The sequence below is a fragment of the Miscanthus floridulus genome, chromosome 8, assembly GCF_019320115.1.
Source record: "Miscanthus floridulus cultivar M001 chromosome 8, ASM1932011v1, whole genome shotgun sequence".
Taxonomy (NCBI): Eukaryota; Viridiplantae; Streptophyta; class Magnoliopsida; order Poales; family Poaceae; genus Miscanthus; species Miscanthus floridulus.
In genome coordinates this window covers 62961084-62977739 of record NC_089587.1, presented here as the reverse complement: position 1 = coordinate 62977739, position 16656 = coordinate 62961084, and the positions used below count along the sequence as shown (strand labels likewise).

The following is a 16656-nucleotide window of genomic DNA, read 5'->3' as shown; positions in this document are numbered from 1 at the left end:
GTGTTTATCAAACTTATTCAACTCACTACTTCTGCGGAGGGAGAACCGATTCTTTCAGCCTGTTCACTAGGTCCCACGCAAGGGGAGTCACCGCCTTCTCCATCTCGTCCAGCTCAGCATCTTCATAGACAGGCATGAAGCCTTGGCTCATTACCTCCAAGTTGATCTCCCAATCATAATGAGAACGGGCAACGGCGAAGGCCTAGGTGATCTCGGTGTGAAAGGCGTCGTCCTCAAGTTGCCCTACCTGCGCCGTGATACCCGCAGCATGAGCCACGAGCGAGCTGGTTCCCTCTGGCTGCGCCACCCTTAGGTCATCGATGACCACACCGATAGCAGCTTGCAGAAGGTCATGCTCATCGCTCTCGGTCTGAAGGATCCCTCGCACTTCAGTGAGCTCCTTGACCAGCCCGATCGAGACACTCTCGGCGTCCAACCTTTGGTTCACTGTGGCTCCAAGATTCGCCCGAAGGGACTCGACCAGCCGATGCTCCTCATCGCGCTCCCGGATGGCCCGGTCGCGATCCTCACGAGCTGTGCCGCGCTCTGAACGAAGTCTTTCCTCGGTCCGGCATAGCTCGTCCTGCTCCTTGCGCAACCGGGCAATCACCTCGGTGTCCCGGTCCGCCCTCTGCTGTAACACCATAAACCTCTCCTCAGCCTTCAGCTTGAGGTCCTGCTCCATCTCTAGCTCTGCCAGGAGCTCGACGACCTGCTCACTGGCCGTGGTGTCCTTCTATAGTAGCTCATCCCGCTCCTTTCAAAGTTTGGCGGCTGCCTCCTCATCCAGCTTCACCCTCATCGATAAGTCCTCGAACATCCCATGGATCTCCTCCGTGTCCCAACGCGCCTCGGCCTTCCGCTGCTGGGCGTTAGCCAGCTGCGCTCCTACATCTCCTCACAGTTGGGCCTCCTCAGTAAGGCGGTCCCATTCCACCTTTTGCTCACGGAGGAACCGGGACTTGTTCCGGCTATGAGCAACAATACACTGAAAAGAAGACCGGTATCAAAAAACACGAAAACACAAAAATACGTGAAGAAAGAAGAAAATGAGGGAGAAGATCAAGCGGATACCCGGCCAGTAGGAATGAAGATTTTGCACAGGGCACCACTGGCCTGGCTCAAGGCATCCACCACAGCCGAGAACCCGACGTCAAGACTTTCCCGCTCCAAGCTCTCGGAAGCATCGTCAAGCGAAAAAAGAACCGATGTTGGGTCCTGAGCGGCCATCCACTGGAGCGGTGGCTCACCCTGTGCGGGGGAGTGGCTGCCTCTCAACAATAGGGCCAAAGGCGGCTCCCTTCTGGTCCTCCTCACCACCATCACAATGCCTGAAGACCCTTCGGCCATGTCCTCCTCCATCGGACCCACCTCGGCCGCCGCGGCCTAGGCCGCCGGTGGCGTGGATTGCACCGCTCCCTCAGGCGCCGCCATGGCGACGTCCGGCCTCGCTGGGCTGGCCACGGTCGTGGGCACCACCGCCTGGGTCTCCGGTGGCACGAACTATGCTGCTCCCACGGACGCCATCGCGACTGCATCCGGATGTGCCTGGCTCGTCGGGGTTGGGGACCGTTCGGCCATGTCCGCCATGGAAGACGCCGCCTGCTTGACAACCACCGAGGGAGCGGGAGCCGCCGAATCGGCCAACGAGGCCACAACATCAGCACCGCTCCTACCCAAAATAGGGCGACGTCAGGCAATGCGGTCCATCCTACCTGGAGGGCAAGGCTCTTCTTGGGTGCCAGCCCCAAAGAACGGCCTATCCGCAAGAATCTACACGAAGGTGAAGGGCGTAAGGTCAAAGCGGGAAAATAAAAAGGAGGAAAAACAGGAGAATCAGTGGCTTAGTCTGGCGCCTTTGGGTGGCGGGAACGTTTTGGGGATGAGCCCCTAGACCCCCAACTCATCTGGGCGGACCCGCTTTGAGCCTGTCCCTTGCTCCCGGGCAGGGGAGCTCGTCTCCCTTATCTCCGAGGGCGCGGCAACGGAGCCATCCCTCTCCGTCAATGCCTCGGGCGGGGCAGCAGCACCACCTGCCTCCGTCATCTCATGGGGCATGGCAACATAGCTACCTCCCTCCATCAGTGCCTCGGGGGCAGCGGCACATTCGCCTCCTCCCACCCACCGATCCTCTGCCGGCACCCCGCGTGAAGTGGCGGACTCTTCGGCTCCCGCCGACCCTGAGGACGGGCTGGAGGTTTAGCCCACCTCAGCCGACCTCATGGACTTGCTTCCCTCTATGTGGAACGGGAAGGGCCCCTACATGGATGGTTGGGTACTTGTCAGCGTGTCCTCATCCTCCAGGATATCCCAATCCACGTTGGCAGCTACCTCATCATCATCATCGTCGTCATCGTCATCGTCGTCATCACTGCTTACCTCCTCTCCTCGATCCCATACTTGCTGCTTCTGCATCATCTCCTTCTTCTTGAGCTCCCTTGTCCTCTTGTCCCACTCGGCCGTGGTGTGATTCGTCGCCGCTAGGACCCGGTCCTTCGACATCGAAGCCGGACTCTCCTTGAAGGAAAGTCTCCTCGGCTGGTCCCGCCATCCCAAAGTTAGCATCAAGGGGTCGAAAATTCAAGAGAAAAGAGGAGCGCGGGGAAAGAAAGCTTATGAAGTCAAAAAACCCCAGTTCTGGCCGCATTGGGGGATGCCCTGGCACCGGATACACATGATCAAGGATGATGCCGGTGGAGTCCTTCGAAGGCTCCATCGCCTCCTTGATGCGTTGCGCCACCTCAGAGGGAGGAAGCGCTTCATCGACGAGCACCGTCCCTTCAAACGACACCCCAGGCACCATCCGGTGTAGGGGAAGCGCGCGCTCCATCAGGGGTGCCACCCTCCTCGCATGGTAGGCGCCAATGATCCCCAACCCCTTCACGCCTTGGTCCTTCAGAGCATGGAGGGCGGCGAGAAGGTCGGTGATGTGCTTCTTCTCCTTAGTCAGGACGCCCCACTTCCACGACTACAGGGCCTCTTCAATAAGGCGCCCTAAATACTTCGGCAGGGGGCATTCACATCATCCTTGACGTAAAACCACTACGAATGCCACCCCTTGTTGGAGGTCGATAGACGCATCAATGGGTAGCCACTCGCTCGGGTATGGCGTAGATGAATGCTGGCACATCCCATCGGCACACTCACCTCCTTCCCCCCAACTCACCTCTTCGATAGGTTGACGGTGAAGAAGTGCCGCGACAAATCGAAGTGGGGATCGATCCCCAGGAAACCTTCACACAGGGCAACAGATGCCGCCATATGTTGGACCCCATTAGGAGTAAGATGCTGCAACTCCACCTGGTAGTAATCCAACAGCCCCCAAAGAAATCTATGCGTAGGTACGGCGAATCCCCGCTTATGGAAGATAGCAAAGGACACAACATACCCTTCAAGCGGCGATGGCTCGTCCTCATCACCAGGCAGCAGCCACCCCTCAGCAGCGGTTGATGGGCGGAGGAGGCCCTCCAAATGCCGAGGGGTAATGCCAGATCTGCCCCATAGCTCCATTGAGGCGTCGGGAAAAAAGGTGGGTGCGAGCTCGACGACGGCTATGACGTGGATGCGAGAAGCTAGGGCGATTGACGGTGGAAGAGTTAGATGCAAAGGCAAGGAGGCGGAATACAGAACCCTAGGGGTGAACCCCATGGTTTTATAGGGGCGACAGATGCGAGACGAACAACCGTCCGCCTCGATCTCCGAGCCTGCCACGTGCACCGCCGTGTCACCTCGTGGGATACGCGCCCGCGATCCCTATCCTTTCCCACCAAAACCACGCTGGACGGTTCGCCTTCCCAAGCGGACTGGACTTCTTTCCCACAGAGGGGATATGGGTCAGAATGCTTCTTCTCTGGCACATCTGGGCCTGGAACGTCCAGGGAACGGCCCAACGGTCTCGACAACCAACCTAATAGAGGATGGGCCCGTAAGCAACCAGGACCCAGGTACACGAGCGTCAGTAGGGCCTCGATCCGAAGTTGAGCCCTAGCCAGGCTGACCCTAGACAAAATCCCCATGAACGGGACACCAGGGTTCCCTTAAAGCTTTTCGGTTGACAAAACCAAACCTCATAGCCTTGCCAGCGAAGGGTCCAAAGCACCCCCCGGGCGATTTTGCTTGAATCACCCGAGGGCTCGAGGGCTACTGTCGGAGAGCCTAATACCGGGGTATCCAATGAGGTAGAACTAATAACCATCGAATGTTGACGCTTCCGGTCAGACAATAGCGCTACTATGCTTCTTGCCCGAACGACAAAAGATTCGCTCTGCCTCGCCCAACCCCCAAGAGCTGGCTCCGCTTCGCCCGACCCCCGAGGGCTGGCTCCGCCTCGCCCGACCCCTGAGGGCTGGCTCTGCCTCGCCTGACCCCCGAGGGCAGGCTCTGCCTTGCCCGACGTCCGAGGGTGGGCTCCGCCTCGCCCTACGGCTGAGGGCAGACTCTGCTTCACCCAACAAGTACGCCCTGCGCCTTCATAAGGATGAGCATAGGGTACGACATGACATTTGAGTCAAACGCAACACCAAGGACCATGCCCTGCGTCGCGGTAGGAAAAGTACCGCCAGGGTACGATGGGATGGGCGCTTTAGACCTTTCCGGCATTGTAGAGTCCGAATAGTATTGTAGGCGCCGCCTTCAACCCTCAGACACGGAACCTGACATAGACATACGACAACCACTACGGTCCAGGAAGAGACTCGCGCCCTCTACAATGACGGATGTACTATCACCGCGCCGTGGTCCGAAAGGAGCGGCGTCCGCTCCACGACCTCTTGGGCCCACCACTCCGATCGGAGCACTCGCCTTGGCCTCCGGACGCCCTCTCGGATCGGAAGGCCTAGCCCAAAGCGCTACTTCCGACTCTGACCCCGCGTCCCTTCGACCGGGGCTCGTAGAAACTAGAAGGCAAGGCAAGGCTCACAAGTCAAAACCACTATAACAGAGACCATACCCTACGCGGAGCAGTACTCTGCAGCCACCCTGACATTCTATAGTGACATCAACAGTGTTGTAGGCGCCTACCATTATCTGATACCCGCCGGTGTGGGCAACAAGGCTCGGTAGACGTGGACAACAAGACTCGGTAGCATACGCACCCTTTCCTTCTCACCTGTAAAGCCGTCCCCTTCATCTATAAAAGGGGGTGCGCTTCCTCCAACAAGGGGACTAACTCTTGACGGATAAGTTGAACACACACGACACTTCATAAACAGCTGAGCAGCGATCAAGCTCTCGGCAACCTTTTCGATCATTCCATCAGAGACCTAGGACTCATCCCTCTCTCGACTGTTTTGTACCCTCTACTACAAACCATTTTCGGTACTAATAACACGAGCAGCAGCAGCAAACTGGACGTAGGGACGTTCAGCCCGAACCAGTATAAACCTTGTTTCCTTTAGTGCACCATCCGGGCCCAACGTGCAATAATCATAAATTTACTAGCCGGTGTTTGTTCGAAACACTGACACATTGAAATGGATTAAGGTAAAAACTAAATAAAGTTGTACTCCAATCCACTACAACACATAGATTAAAGTGGATACGAGTACATCCAAATAAGACCCACACGATTCATTATGTTTTCTCCGTTGGAAAACGCTGCCTAAGGCCCCGTTCACGTGCCCTTAAATCTGACTTGATCCACTTCTTTTTTTCATCTGGAACAGTGTTTTTCTCTCACAAATTACTTTAGATTGCTCCAGATTCCTTCAAAATTCCTCCGAGCGAAGTCTCGGCGGGTTTTGGTGGACGTTTTCACTCACTCAGTAGCGAACCCCGGGCTCGAACGGAGCCCCAGAGAAACTCAAGGTGGTACAACACGCTTTTTTTTAGTTTGGAGCTGAACGTGATGTAACGAATACTGTAGCGTACACCGGTGTCGGACCTTGAGGGAGTGTCCGGTTACAAGTTTGCAACCCGCAAAAATGATTGATTGTTCCTATGAACTTCCGCCGTCTATGAAAGGATGTAATTAGTAGTTTTTGAGGATTGAAACGATTTGAAGTTTGATGGAAGTTATATAAAAAAAGTTTTATATTTATGATATAAGATAAGTACTATTAAAATAATTATAGACTATGTTTTATATTAAATTTAGTTAGATACATAAATATTAATACTATTCACTAAAATTTAATCAAAGTCAAGCTAGTTTGATTTGTATAAATTTTATAGTCATATTTTTTTGGAGGGGGGAGGGGCTGTAATAAGGAACAAGAGGTCTTTTTCACCTCCGGTTGTGCTCTGCTGAGTTTTGATACATAAATAAGTCGAGCAAGGATATGTTTGGTTTCAAATAAGTCACTTACCTATAAGTTAAAAAGTGAAATAAGCCCTTGTTTAGTTGGGTGAATTTGGATTTTGGGGCTACTGTAGCACGTTCGTTTTTATTTGGCAAATAGTGTTCAAACATGGACTAATTAGGCTCAAAACGTTCGTCTCGCAATTTCCCACCAAACTGTGCAATTAGTTTTTCTTTTCGTCTACATTTAATGCTCCATGCACGGATCGCAAACATTCGATGTGACATGTACTGTAGCAACTTTTTGAAAGTTGGGGTGGAACTAAACAAGGCCTAAGTGACTGATTTTGTCAAACACCACCAATTTATGAGTCACTCCTGCTTATAAGAAATAAGCTGGTTCACCCATGCTTAAAACTTATAAGCCACTCTTTTTTCACGTGGGGCCCACACCTTTCACTTAACAGACATGAGCTTATAAGTCATCTACAACCAAACAGGCATGGCTTATAAGTCACTAGTTTTCAGTCACTTGACTTAATAAGTCACCTGACTTATGGAAACCAAACAGGGCCTTAGTTCAAGTATAAAGTTTTGGGTGTTCCATGGTGGTATGGCACGGAGTGTTTGTATACTAATAAAAAAAATAAATTATAGAATTAGTTAATAAACCACGAGATAAATTTATTAAGCCTAATTAATTCGTCATTATCATAAGTGTTATCGTAGCACTTTATTGTCAAATCATGGACTACTTAGGTTTACAAGATTCGTCTCAAAAAGTAGTCACAATCTGTACATTTAGTTATTTTTTAATTTATATTTAATACTTTATATATGTATCTAGATATTTGATGGGATAGAACCTAAATTTCTAGAAGACTAACTGAACGAGGCCTCAATTGAAAACTGAAAAGAAAAGCCGGTCACGGTCGCCGGGACCCTAGCGAGGACTACTAGCGACCATAGATCTCCATAGCCCACCTCTCCTCCCGTGCCCGCGGCAGCCGGCAGCTTTTTCTCCTTTGCGCCGCACCCGGCACCGGCCAACTTCATCTGGCTTTGGCTTTTCAGGCGAGGGAGGGAGTACGGCGTCGATTCAGGCAGCCGCCCGCAAGGAAACCGCAGGATTAGTAGAGGACAGTTTATTACTGTACTCCTACCATGTCACCATGTCTATTTTTTCAGCTCAATCTCACTGCCAACATTGGCCCTGTCTGGAAAGTAGTACAAGGACAAGGCTTGGTTACAAAGTGTAAAAAAAAATAGAATGTGAAATTCTAGTGGCCTAGGAGAAGGACTACATTTTCCTTTTTGCGAGATAGTAGCTAGTTGTCTTCTTTTATTATAAAAAAAAGTCTCTTATAAAGAATGGTTGGAGCTACTTTTCAGTCATGCAACAGTGTTATCTTTTAGCCATAGATTAGCTATGAAACAGTGTTATCTTTTAGTATTAGAACAATATTTTTCTCTTATAACATTTTAGTATAAGCTAAATTTCAACGTAAGCGAATATGTAATTGTTCACACTTCCCGACGATCATTCCTCAAGCCGAAAGTCACTCCGGACTCCGGTCAAATTTGCGGTCTTCTTGGGATTCTTCTGCCCCCTTTTCCTCTGTAATTAACTCCTGCATGCACTGCAGCACTCCACTGCATCATGTCTCCCAACTCCCCGTTTTCTCGCAGCTGATACCGGTCTTGCCACAAAAAAGCTTCGGGTCCAACTAACTTAACCGTCTTTGCCGGCCGCTCCCATTCTACAAATAGGGAGGCGAGGCGGCTGTCACTCTCACACTCCCCCACTCTGCTCCGCAGACCCACCACCCCACACTACCCAACTGTCACTAGCCAGCCAGCCGCCATGGAGCAGCCCCGGAGCAGGTTGCTCAGCTTGAGCGCCGTCCTGCTGCTCCTCCTCCTCGCCCCGGACCTCGCCGCGGCCTTCAACTACGCCGACGCGCTCGCCAAGTCCATCATCTACCTCGAGGGCCAGCGCTCCGGCAAGCTGCCGCCGGGCAACCGCATGCCCTGGCGCGGCGACTCCGGCCTCACCGACGGCGCCCAGCACAACGTAATACTGCCAATGCTCCTACTAGTCTTGTCTCTCTCTCTCTGTCGCTCGCATTGTCCACGCAGGGATGACTGACGACCTCTATGTATCCGGCTTCCGGCAGGTGGATCTGGTGGGCGGGTACTACGACGCCGGCGACAACATGAAGTTCGGCCTACCGATGGCGTTCACCACGACAATGCTAGCATGGAGCGTGGCGGACTTCGGCAAGTACATGGGGTCCGACCTCCCACACGCCCGCGCCGCCGTGCGCTGGGGCGCGGACTACCTCCTCAAGGCCGCGACCTCCACCCCGGGCACGCTCTACGTCCAGGTGGGCGACCCGGGTCAGGACCACAAGTGCTGGGAGCGGCCGGAGGACATGGACACGCCGCGGGCCGTGTACTCCGTCACCTCCTCCACCCCGGGGTCCGACGTGGCCGCCGAGACGGCGGCGGCGCTGGCCGCCTCCGCCGTCGCGTTCCGCCGCGCCGACCCGGTGTACGCGGCGCGCCTGCTCCGCGCCGCCGTGGTGGCGTTCGAGCTCGCCGACCGACACCGGGGCTCGTACAGCGAGGGCGCACTCAGCGCCGCGGTGTGCCCGTTCTACTGCTCATACTCCGGGTACGAGGACGAGCTCCTGTGGGCGGCCGCATGGCTGCACCGCGCGTCCGGGAATGCGTCGTTCATGGCGTACGTGCGCGCCAACGGCGCCCAAGACGGCGCCGGGAACGACGACTACTCGTTTAGCTGGGACGACAAGCGCATCGGCACCAAGGTGCTGCTGGCGAGGGGCGTGCTCCGGCGGGACCGGAGACGGAACGTCCCCGGGCTGCAGCTGTACAAGGCGCACTCCGACAGCTACATCTGCTCGCTGGTGCCGGGCGCCGCCGGGTTCCAGGCCGGGCAGTACACGCCGGGCGGGCTCATCTACAGGGAAGGCGGCAGCAACATGCAGTACGTGACGACGACGACGTTCCTCCTCCTGGCGTACGCGAAATACCTCCGGTCCGCCGGCGCCACCGTGGCCTGCGGCGGCGGCGAGGTGGCGCCGGCCGAGCTCGTCGCGCTGGCGAAGCGGCAGGTGGACTACATCCTGGGGAAGAACCCGGCGGGGACGTCGTTCATGGTGGGGTTCGGGGACCGGTACCCGCGCCGGCTGCACCACCGCGGCGCGTCGTTGCCGTCGGTGCGCGCCCACCCGGCGCGCATCGGATGCGACCAGGGGTTCGCGTACCTGCACTCGGCGGCGCCCGACGCCAACGTGCTGGTGGGCGCCGTCGTGGGTGGCCCCGACGCGCGCGACGGGTTCGTCGACGACCGCGACAGCTACGGCCAGACCGAGCCCGCCACCTACATCAACGCGCCGCTCGTCGGCGTGCTCGCCTACTTCGCCGGCATCGCCAAGTATTGAGGCAGATGCTGCTGCTGTTTGCCAGGCGTCGTATCGTGTCCGTGACTCCGTGTCGTGTCGTGTCGTGTATTCCTCTCCTAGTCTCGTCGGGTCGTGCGTGTTGTGTGACAGTGTGGGAGCGCCGGGGCAAAAGGCTTGGCCGAAGAGAGCTCCCCCGTCAGTCGTGCCGGGTCTGGGTCTGGGTCTGGGTCTGGGTGTACGTGTATTTCGCCGATTCTGCCGATACTAGTGGGACGGATTTGGGATGGACCTGTGCTCGGACGTACTCCGTATTTATTTCATTGTATACTATTTATTATCACGTTGCACCGTAAGCTCCGATGGTCTTTGCACGGCGATATTGGGTGTCAAGTGCCAACTCCCTGTTGGGTTAGACCGTCTCCGACGAGGCAGACCTAAACACGACACCCATTCCTGGTTTTGGGTCATGCACAGGAAAAAGTCACGCACCCGTAAAACAGCCCTCTCCAACAGCGACGGGGAAGGCCCATCCCGAAGCGGAGGACGACGGCACGGCCGAGGACGCCGCCGAGCTACCTACCTCGCCCGTCGCGGCCTCGACGTTCAACCGCACGACGATGTAGAGGCCGACGGCGACCAGGGCTGCGAACCACGCCGGCGGCCCCCGGTCCTCATCCCTCCGCGCCCTAGCTTCGGATCCGGAGGGCGCGGCTGCGACGGCAGCCCCCAGCTTCGGCGGCGGCGAAGGTGGAGCCCGCGGAGCCTCCTTAGCGTCGGGCGGGCAGGAAGGGGCTGGGCGCCGTGGGGCCTCAGATCTGGCCGAGCCTGGGCGCAGGGTGGCCGCGGCGGCATCAGCCAGGCCCGGCGGCGCTCGACGCGGGCGGCGGCGGCGGCCATGCCTGTTTGCTCGCCAGCCACACCGAGCTTACGACGGCGCCTAAGCTAGGGCAGCAAAAACTAACGTCACACCTGTGGCGAGAATCAATCGCAAAAAAAAACGAAAAAAATTTACCTGTGGCGAGAATCAATAGCTAGTATGGAAGGTTGTGGTGCGGCCAGCTTGATAAAAGAACCAAACAACAGTTTTACCGGGATCTGTGGTGTGGCTGGTGGTAACGGGTAACAAAAACACGCCCAATTCGCTGAAATGGTCGACCTGTATGTACTCCTATATGGGGAAAAAAAGGAAAGGAAAAAAAACCGCAAAGCAGCAGCTTGATCGGCTGAGCTGAAATTCTCACTGTTTATACTAGGAATACTGTTTATACGAAAATGTTGTGAGAGAAAAATACTGTTGTGGCTAAAAAAAAAAAAATCCAAGAGAGCCAAAGTTTAGCTCAGCCGAACATCTGGTCACAATCGCAAGCTGACCGAGTGACCGGGGACCGGCGTTGGGTGACATGCCAGGCAAGCTGTGTGTGTGAGCCCTACCACTCGTCCCCCAGTCCGGCAGTCCCCAGCCAGCCAGCCGGCGCCCCTTCATGTCGCCTTCTAGACTTGCACTGGTTCTACTTCCTCCGTCCCAACTTGTACTGGTTCTACTTAGTACCTCCATGGACGGGTGCAGCCGTGCAGGCATGGACCATGGTCCATGGTGCTTGCCTGCTTGGTGCATGGCTGCCGTGCCGTGCCGCCTGTCAATGGACCAACACTCGTATATACGTACAGGGACAGAGGAGAGATTCCGAAAATAATAAATAATAAAAAGGAAGGGAGCACAGCGACAAAGTGGACTGGTCCTGCTGGACGCGGGCCCCACCACCTGCAATCCCTTTCACCTTCCACTCCATTCCCCTTCTCTCCGGCCAGTTGCCCCTGTCCATTGCCTCCCCTGCTTGCCCCCTGTCCTTTCCTCCCGGCCCTTGCCCTCCGCGCCGCACCACGCCATAGAACAGAATGTTCTACTAGACCCTTGTTTAGTTACCTAAAATTCAAATTTTGGTACTACGCAAAAGAAGATTTCTCGTCATATTAAATTTGCGGTACATGTATGGAGTACTAAATGTTGACGAAATCAAAAACTAATTATACAGTTTGGTTGTACTTTGCGAGACGAACATTTTAAGCCTAATTAGTCAACGATTGAACAATTATTACCAAATAAAAACAAAACGACACTGTAGCTACAGTGATTCGCCCGCCGCCAAATCGGCCGAACTAAACGCGGCCCCGGCCTATTTCTTGGATGCTCTCGCGCCCGCAACATTCCCTTCCCTTGTACGGCCCGCCCCTTCCATAAACAAAAGCCAAGCCCGCGCCGCCTGCCTCTCTCTCCTCTGTATCCGCCACGCCACGGGGTTCTTGCCTCCAGGGGTCCGCCAGGGGTTCAGGTACGCGATTGCTCACTTTATCTCTCGTTCCCTTTTTATTTCCAAATAAAGCTCCCTAATTCCGGCGTGCGAACCCCGAATTCCTCCTGAGTCCTGACCGCTCCCCTCTCCTGGATCAGAATCACTTCTCTGCAGATGTGCAACTTCGTCTGGCTCTTCCGCGTGCTCTGGCGGATCCTCAGCGTCGCCTTCTGAGCCTCAACCTCCCAGTGCTCCCACCCCCCGTGCTCTGCTCTCCACTTCGCCGTGGCCGCCGGCGGCGGCTCCCGTGGTGGACTGATAACTGATTGATCCTCTTTTCGCGGGGGAAAGAAAGTTTTCCGTCGGTGGGGTTTCCTGTAGAGTTCGGTCCGTCCAAGCGCGTCGCGTGCGGTGCGGCGGAAAGCCGGTACGCTGCTGCCTTTGGTCCGTCTCACACAAGGAGCCCCGCGCCCCGCGCCCCGCGCGCCCATTGTGGTGGTGTCCACTGTCCTGCTGGGTGGCCGCCGCAGAGGTTGGAAATTGGAACCAGCTGCAGCTCCGTCCGGGATGATGGCCTGCCTCAAGCTGGGATCCAGGGCTGATGTGTTCCGGAAGCAAGGGCAAGAGTGGTACGCACTTTCCCCTGCCAAGTTGCCTTGCCATGCCTAATCTGCACAGTCATTTGTTTATTTATTTTTTAATATAATAACTGGCGTACTAATTGACTGATTTGTGCAGTGCTTAATTGACTGATTTGTGCAGTGCTTAATTGATTGATTTGCTGATACAGTTATTTATTTATCATTATTATACCTAGGACCACAATAGACCACTAGCATTTGTCTATGCGCCAAATCAAAGGTGCCATGCATGATACAGTGATACTAGAAGCTGCTGTACATCCACTGCCAAACCTCTTCGTCTTGGCTTCATCTGCAGCTCCAACTATAGCATACGGAGTATAATCCATTCCTCTTGAATGGCTGGGCTTCAACCAGAAAGTGGGAGCCAGCTATAAAAGATGAGAGAAACCTTATCTTTTTGTTTTTAGCTGCTACCACTTTCTGGATAGTGGTCGAAAATACAGCCTGTTGATACGTATGCGCTAAGATTTCTGTTTCGATGCATTCGATGTGTTGGTAGAGGTCAGCATTTCTTTTCTTTTGTACTGCTTTGGAACTTATTGAGGTGAAGGCAGTGGTGGGTACATAGAACGCGTATAGTGCGGAAATCTTGTCCTAGGTTCAGTATTTACAGCCGCGTTATCCCCCTTTTATTTGCAACAATTATTTCCGTTGACTTTGGGGGCTCATATTATGATCTCACTTGTAAATGCCTCGCACATGGTGAGCACTAAATGGACCGAATTTGGTCCTTCACACTTTGTACTGTCACCACATTATGCTGGGTACTCTGTGGCAGATACTGGCCCTGCAGTGTGTAAATACACTTCTGCAATTATGCTACTTGAGATAACTTGCTGTACCTAGTACAATGCTTAAGCTTTGAAGAACTGTCTTTTACTGGACAAATCTCTTACTTAGAACTGCCTATTTGGATCAGGAGCAGAAGAACATATGTGACCGTTGCTTCAATCAAAGACCTAACTTGTTCAAAATTTATCAGTAGTGTTGATAACAATTGATCAAGTGTTTTTAATCGTTTTTTAGCCATCTCTTTGTTAATCTGAAGTTTGTTTTTTCTCTATCTGTCTCTGAAATAGCAGGCCTTGATAGCTTCATGGTTTTGGATAATCTGTACTCTTTAACAGTCTTTAATGTTTCTGAATAGCAACTGAATGCCCATAACCAGGGATACAATGACATGATGCCTATTGTGGATCCTTTTCATGAGGGCAAGAAAATTGTCTTGTACTATGGTTTACTGGGATGAGTTCTCTACTTATTTTCATGCATGTCCCTCTGTTAAAGTTGTCGAAATACATGTTTTACTAAAGATTGAGTTATCCAAAGAGAAAATGAATGATGAAAAGTTATGTCCATTATGTTGCAGGTACTGCACATCTGGTCTTCCCAGTGATATAACTGTGGTAGTTGGGGAACAGTCTTTCCATCTTCACAAGGTAAATTTTCACCAGAATCATTCACAACCGTTTCTTTCTTTCGCACCATTTTCCATCGTTTCACCCATTTGTGCAACTGACTCATTTCTTTGAATTTGGGGCTGTTACAGTTTCCTCTATTATCAAAAAGTGGCCTGTTGGAGAAGCTTATCAGAGAGAAAATAGATAAGGGGGACGATAGCTGTACCATTGATCTATCTGACATTCCTGGTGGAGCAAAGGCTTTTGAACTGGCTGCCAAATTTTGCTATGGTGTAAAGTTTGAAATGACTGCCTCCAACGTTGTACACCTTCATTGTGCTGCTGATTATCTTGAGATGACCGAAGAGATATCCGAGGAAAATTTGATCGCACAGACAGAGTACTTCCTTACCCAAACAGTCCTCAGGAGCTGGAAGGATTCAGTCAAGGCGCTTCAAACTTGTGACAATGTCCTTGAAGTTGCTGAAAGATTGCAAATTGTAAAGAGGTGTGTAGACTCTATTGCAACTAGATCATGCAGTGACCCTGATTTATTTGGCTGGCCAGTAGCCCAGTATGGAGGCCCCATGCAGAGTCCTGGAGGAAGCCTCTTGTGGAATGGTATTAGCACGGGAGCAAGGCCCAGAAATAGCAGCCCGGATTGGTGGTATGATGATGTCTCATGTTTAAGCCTTCCGTTATACAAAAAACTCATCTCAGCCATGGAATATCGGGGCATCAGTCAGGAGATTATCGTTGGATCCCTTAACCATTATGCCAAAAGGCGTTTGCCTGGTTTGAATCGGCGTAAAAGCATCGGTGATGTCAGCAACTGTCTTTCTATGACTAGTTTAACATCCATCCCTTCTGAAGATGACCAGAAGTATCTTCTTGAGGAGATCGATAGACTACTACCTTTCCAAAGGGGTGTTACATCATGCAAGCTACTGTTTGGCCTTCTGCGTACGGCAATCTTCCTGAAAGCCAGTCCCTCCTGCGTGTCGAACTTGGAGAGACGGATAGGTATGCAGCTTGACAAGGCCAGCCTGGAAGATCTTTTGATACCGAATGTCTCTGATTCTGTGGAAACACTGTATGATGTGGACTGTGTGCAGAGGATTGTAGACCATTTCTTGGCAATGGACCAAGAAACTGGTGGGGCCTCCCCTGGCATTGGTGAAGATGGGCAAATGTTAGCCTCACCGTCTTTAATGCCAATAACAATGGTTGCTAAGTTGATTGATGGTTATCTAGCTGAAGTTGCACCAGACATGAACTTGAAGTTGCCAAAGTTTCGGTCTTTGGCTGCTGCTATACCAGATTATGCTCGTCCAATAGATGATGGGCTTTATCGTGCTATTGACATATATCTCAAGGTAACAATTGTTTATATCTGCTCTTTGTTTCTGTGAACATAGCAGTTTCCTTGTGTGTGAAAATTTTCACTTCCTCAAGAACTCAGATAAAGTTAATTTTTCACTGCATATGCATTTCAAAGTTCTTTCATATCCTTCAGTATTGGTAGTATCATTGCATTGGAAAGGAATTGGTGCATGGCTGTTCTCACTGTCCATGGTTCGAAAGATGAGGTTTAGAAACCTATGACTTTTGTTGCATCGAGATGATGCTTACTCCATACTGTTGTACTCAAGTCATATTCTGATATTGTTGTTGCATTTTAATTGCACCTAGGACATAATTTACCTTGTATCTATTTATGTAACAGAATGTTTGTCATTTATCATGCTAGCAGATCGATCACCTTCATGTTTAATTTGCTCACAGTCCACTTTTTTTCGTTTGGTAGGCACATCCACATCTGTCAGAATCGGAGAAGGAAGAGCTCTGCTGGGTGATGGACTGCCAGAAGCTGTCCCTGGGGGCCTGCACCCACGCGGCTCAGAACGAGCGCCTCCCGCTCCGCATCATCGTGCAGGTGCTCTTCTTCGAGCAGCTCCAGCTTCGGAGCTCCATCGCTGAATGCCTCATGATCTCAGAGCCGCTCGATGGCGGCGGCGGCGGCTCGCGGCAGCTTGGCGGCCTGCCTGTCTCAGGCGAGCACCACCGCGGCGCCGGCTGGCCCCTGGCTGCCAGGGAGAACCAGACGCTGCGGGAAGGCATGGACAGCATGAAGCAGCTGGTGTCCGAGCTGGAGAAGGAATGCTCTGCCATGAGAGAGGACATCGAGCGGCTCGGCCGCAGCCGCAGCCGCAGCGCCGGCAAGAGCAGGTTCCCGTTCGCGCTCACCGCAAAGCCCCAGGTTTGCAGCACCAAGGACAAGGAAGCTGCACCGGAGACGTCAAAGCCAAAGGCGGCGGCGACCAGGAGCGAGGACAAGCTGGCCGTGGTCAAGGGCGGTGCCGCCAGTGATGGCGCGGCGCAGCCGAAGCACAGGAAGCACAAGATAAACCTGTCAGCCTGTTAGATATATATCTACATATACACAGTATAGGTCCAGGATGAACACGACTGTGAGTGAGACACTGCCGATGTGATGCTCATGTTTTTTTGACATTTGCTCAGTGAAAATGCATAGCGTTACCAATGTCTTTTGGACTTTGACATCCATCCAGATTTCAAGGGAATATGCTCCAGCTGTTCCATGTTTTCTGTTGTACTTGTACATGTCCATGAATCTGAAAGGAATTTACTAGT

The 16656-nt window shown here is 52.9% G+C and overlaps 3 protein-coding genes across 3 annotated transcripts; 2 read left to right on the top strand and 1 right to left on the bottom strand.

Moving 5' to 3' along the window:
• Positions 1-202: 202 nt before the first annotated feature.
• On the bottom strand, positions 203-685 carry LOC136469212 (uncharacterized). The gene has a single exon (XM_066467501.1). The coding sequence runs from the start codon at positions 683-685 to the stop codon at positions 203-205; it is 483 nt and encodes a 160-aa protein (XP_066323598.1).
• Positions 686-7998: 7313 nt separating this feature from the next.
• Positions 7999-9880, top strand: LOC136472318 (endoglucanase 19-like). Its single transcript, XM_066470042.1, has 2 exons — positions 7999-8312; positions 8416-9880. Exons 1-2 carry the CDS (start codon positions 8103-8105, stop codon positions 9703-9705), a joined length of 1500 nt encoding a protein of 499 aa, XP_066326139.1. The 5' UTR covers positions 7999-8102; the 3' UTR covers positions 9706-9880.
• Positions 9881-11885: 2005 nt separating this feature from the next.
• LOC136476520 (BTB/POZ domain-containing protein At1g30440-like) lies at positions 11886-16654 on the top strand. Its single transcript, XM_066474390.1, has 5 exons — positions 11886-11996; positions 12116-12586; positions 13971-14040; positions 14151-15377; positions 15809-16654. Exons 2-5 carry the CDS (start codon positions 12525-12527, stop codon positions 16424-16426), a joined length of 1977 nt encoding a protein of 658 aa, XP_066330487.1. The 5' UTR covers positions 11886-11996; positions 12116-12524; the 3' UTR covers positions 16427-16654.
• Positions 16655-16656: the final 2 nt, after the last annotated feature.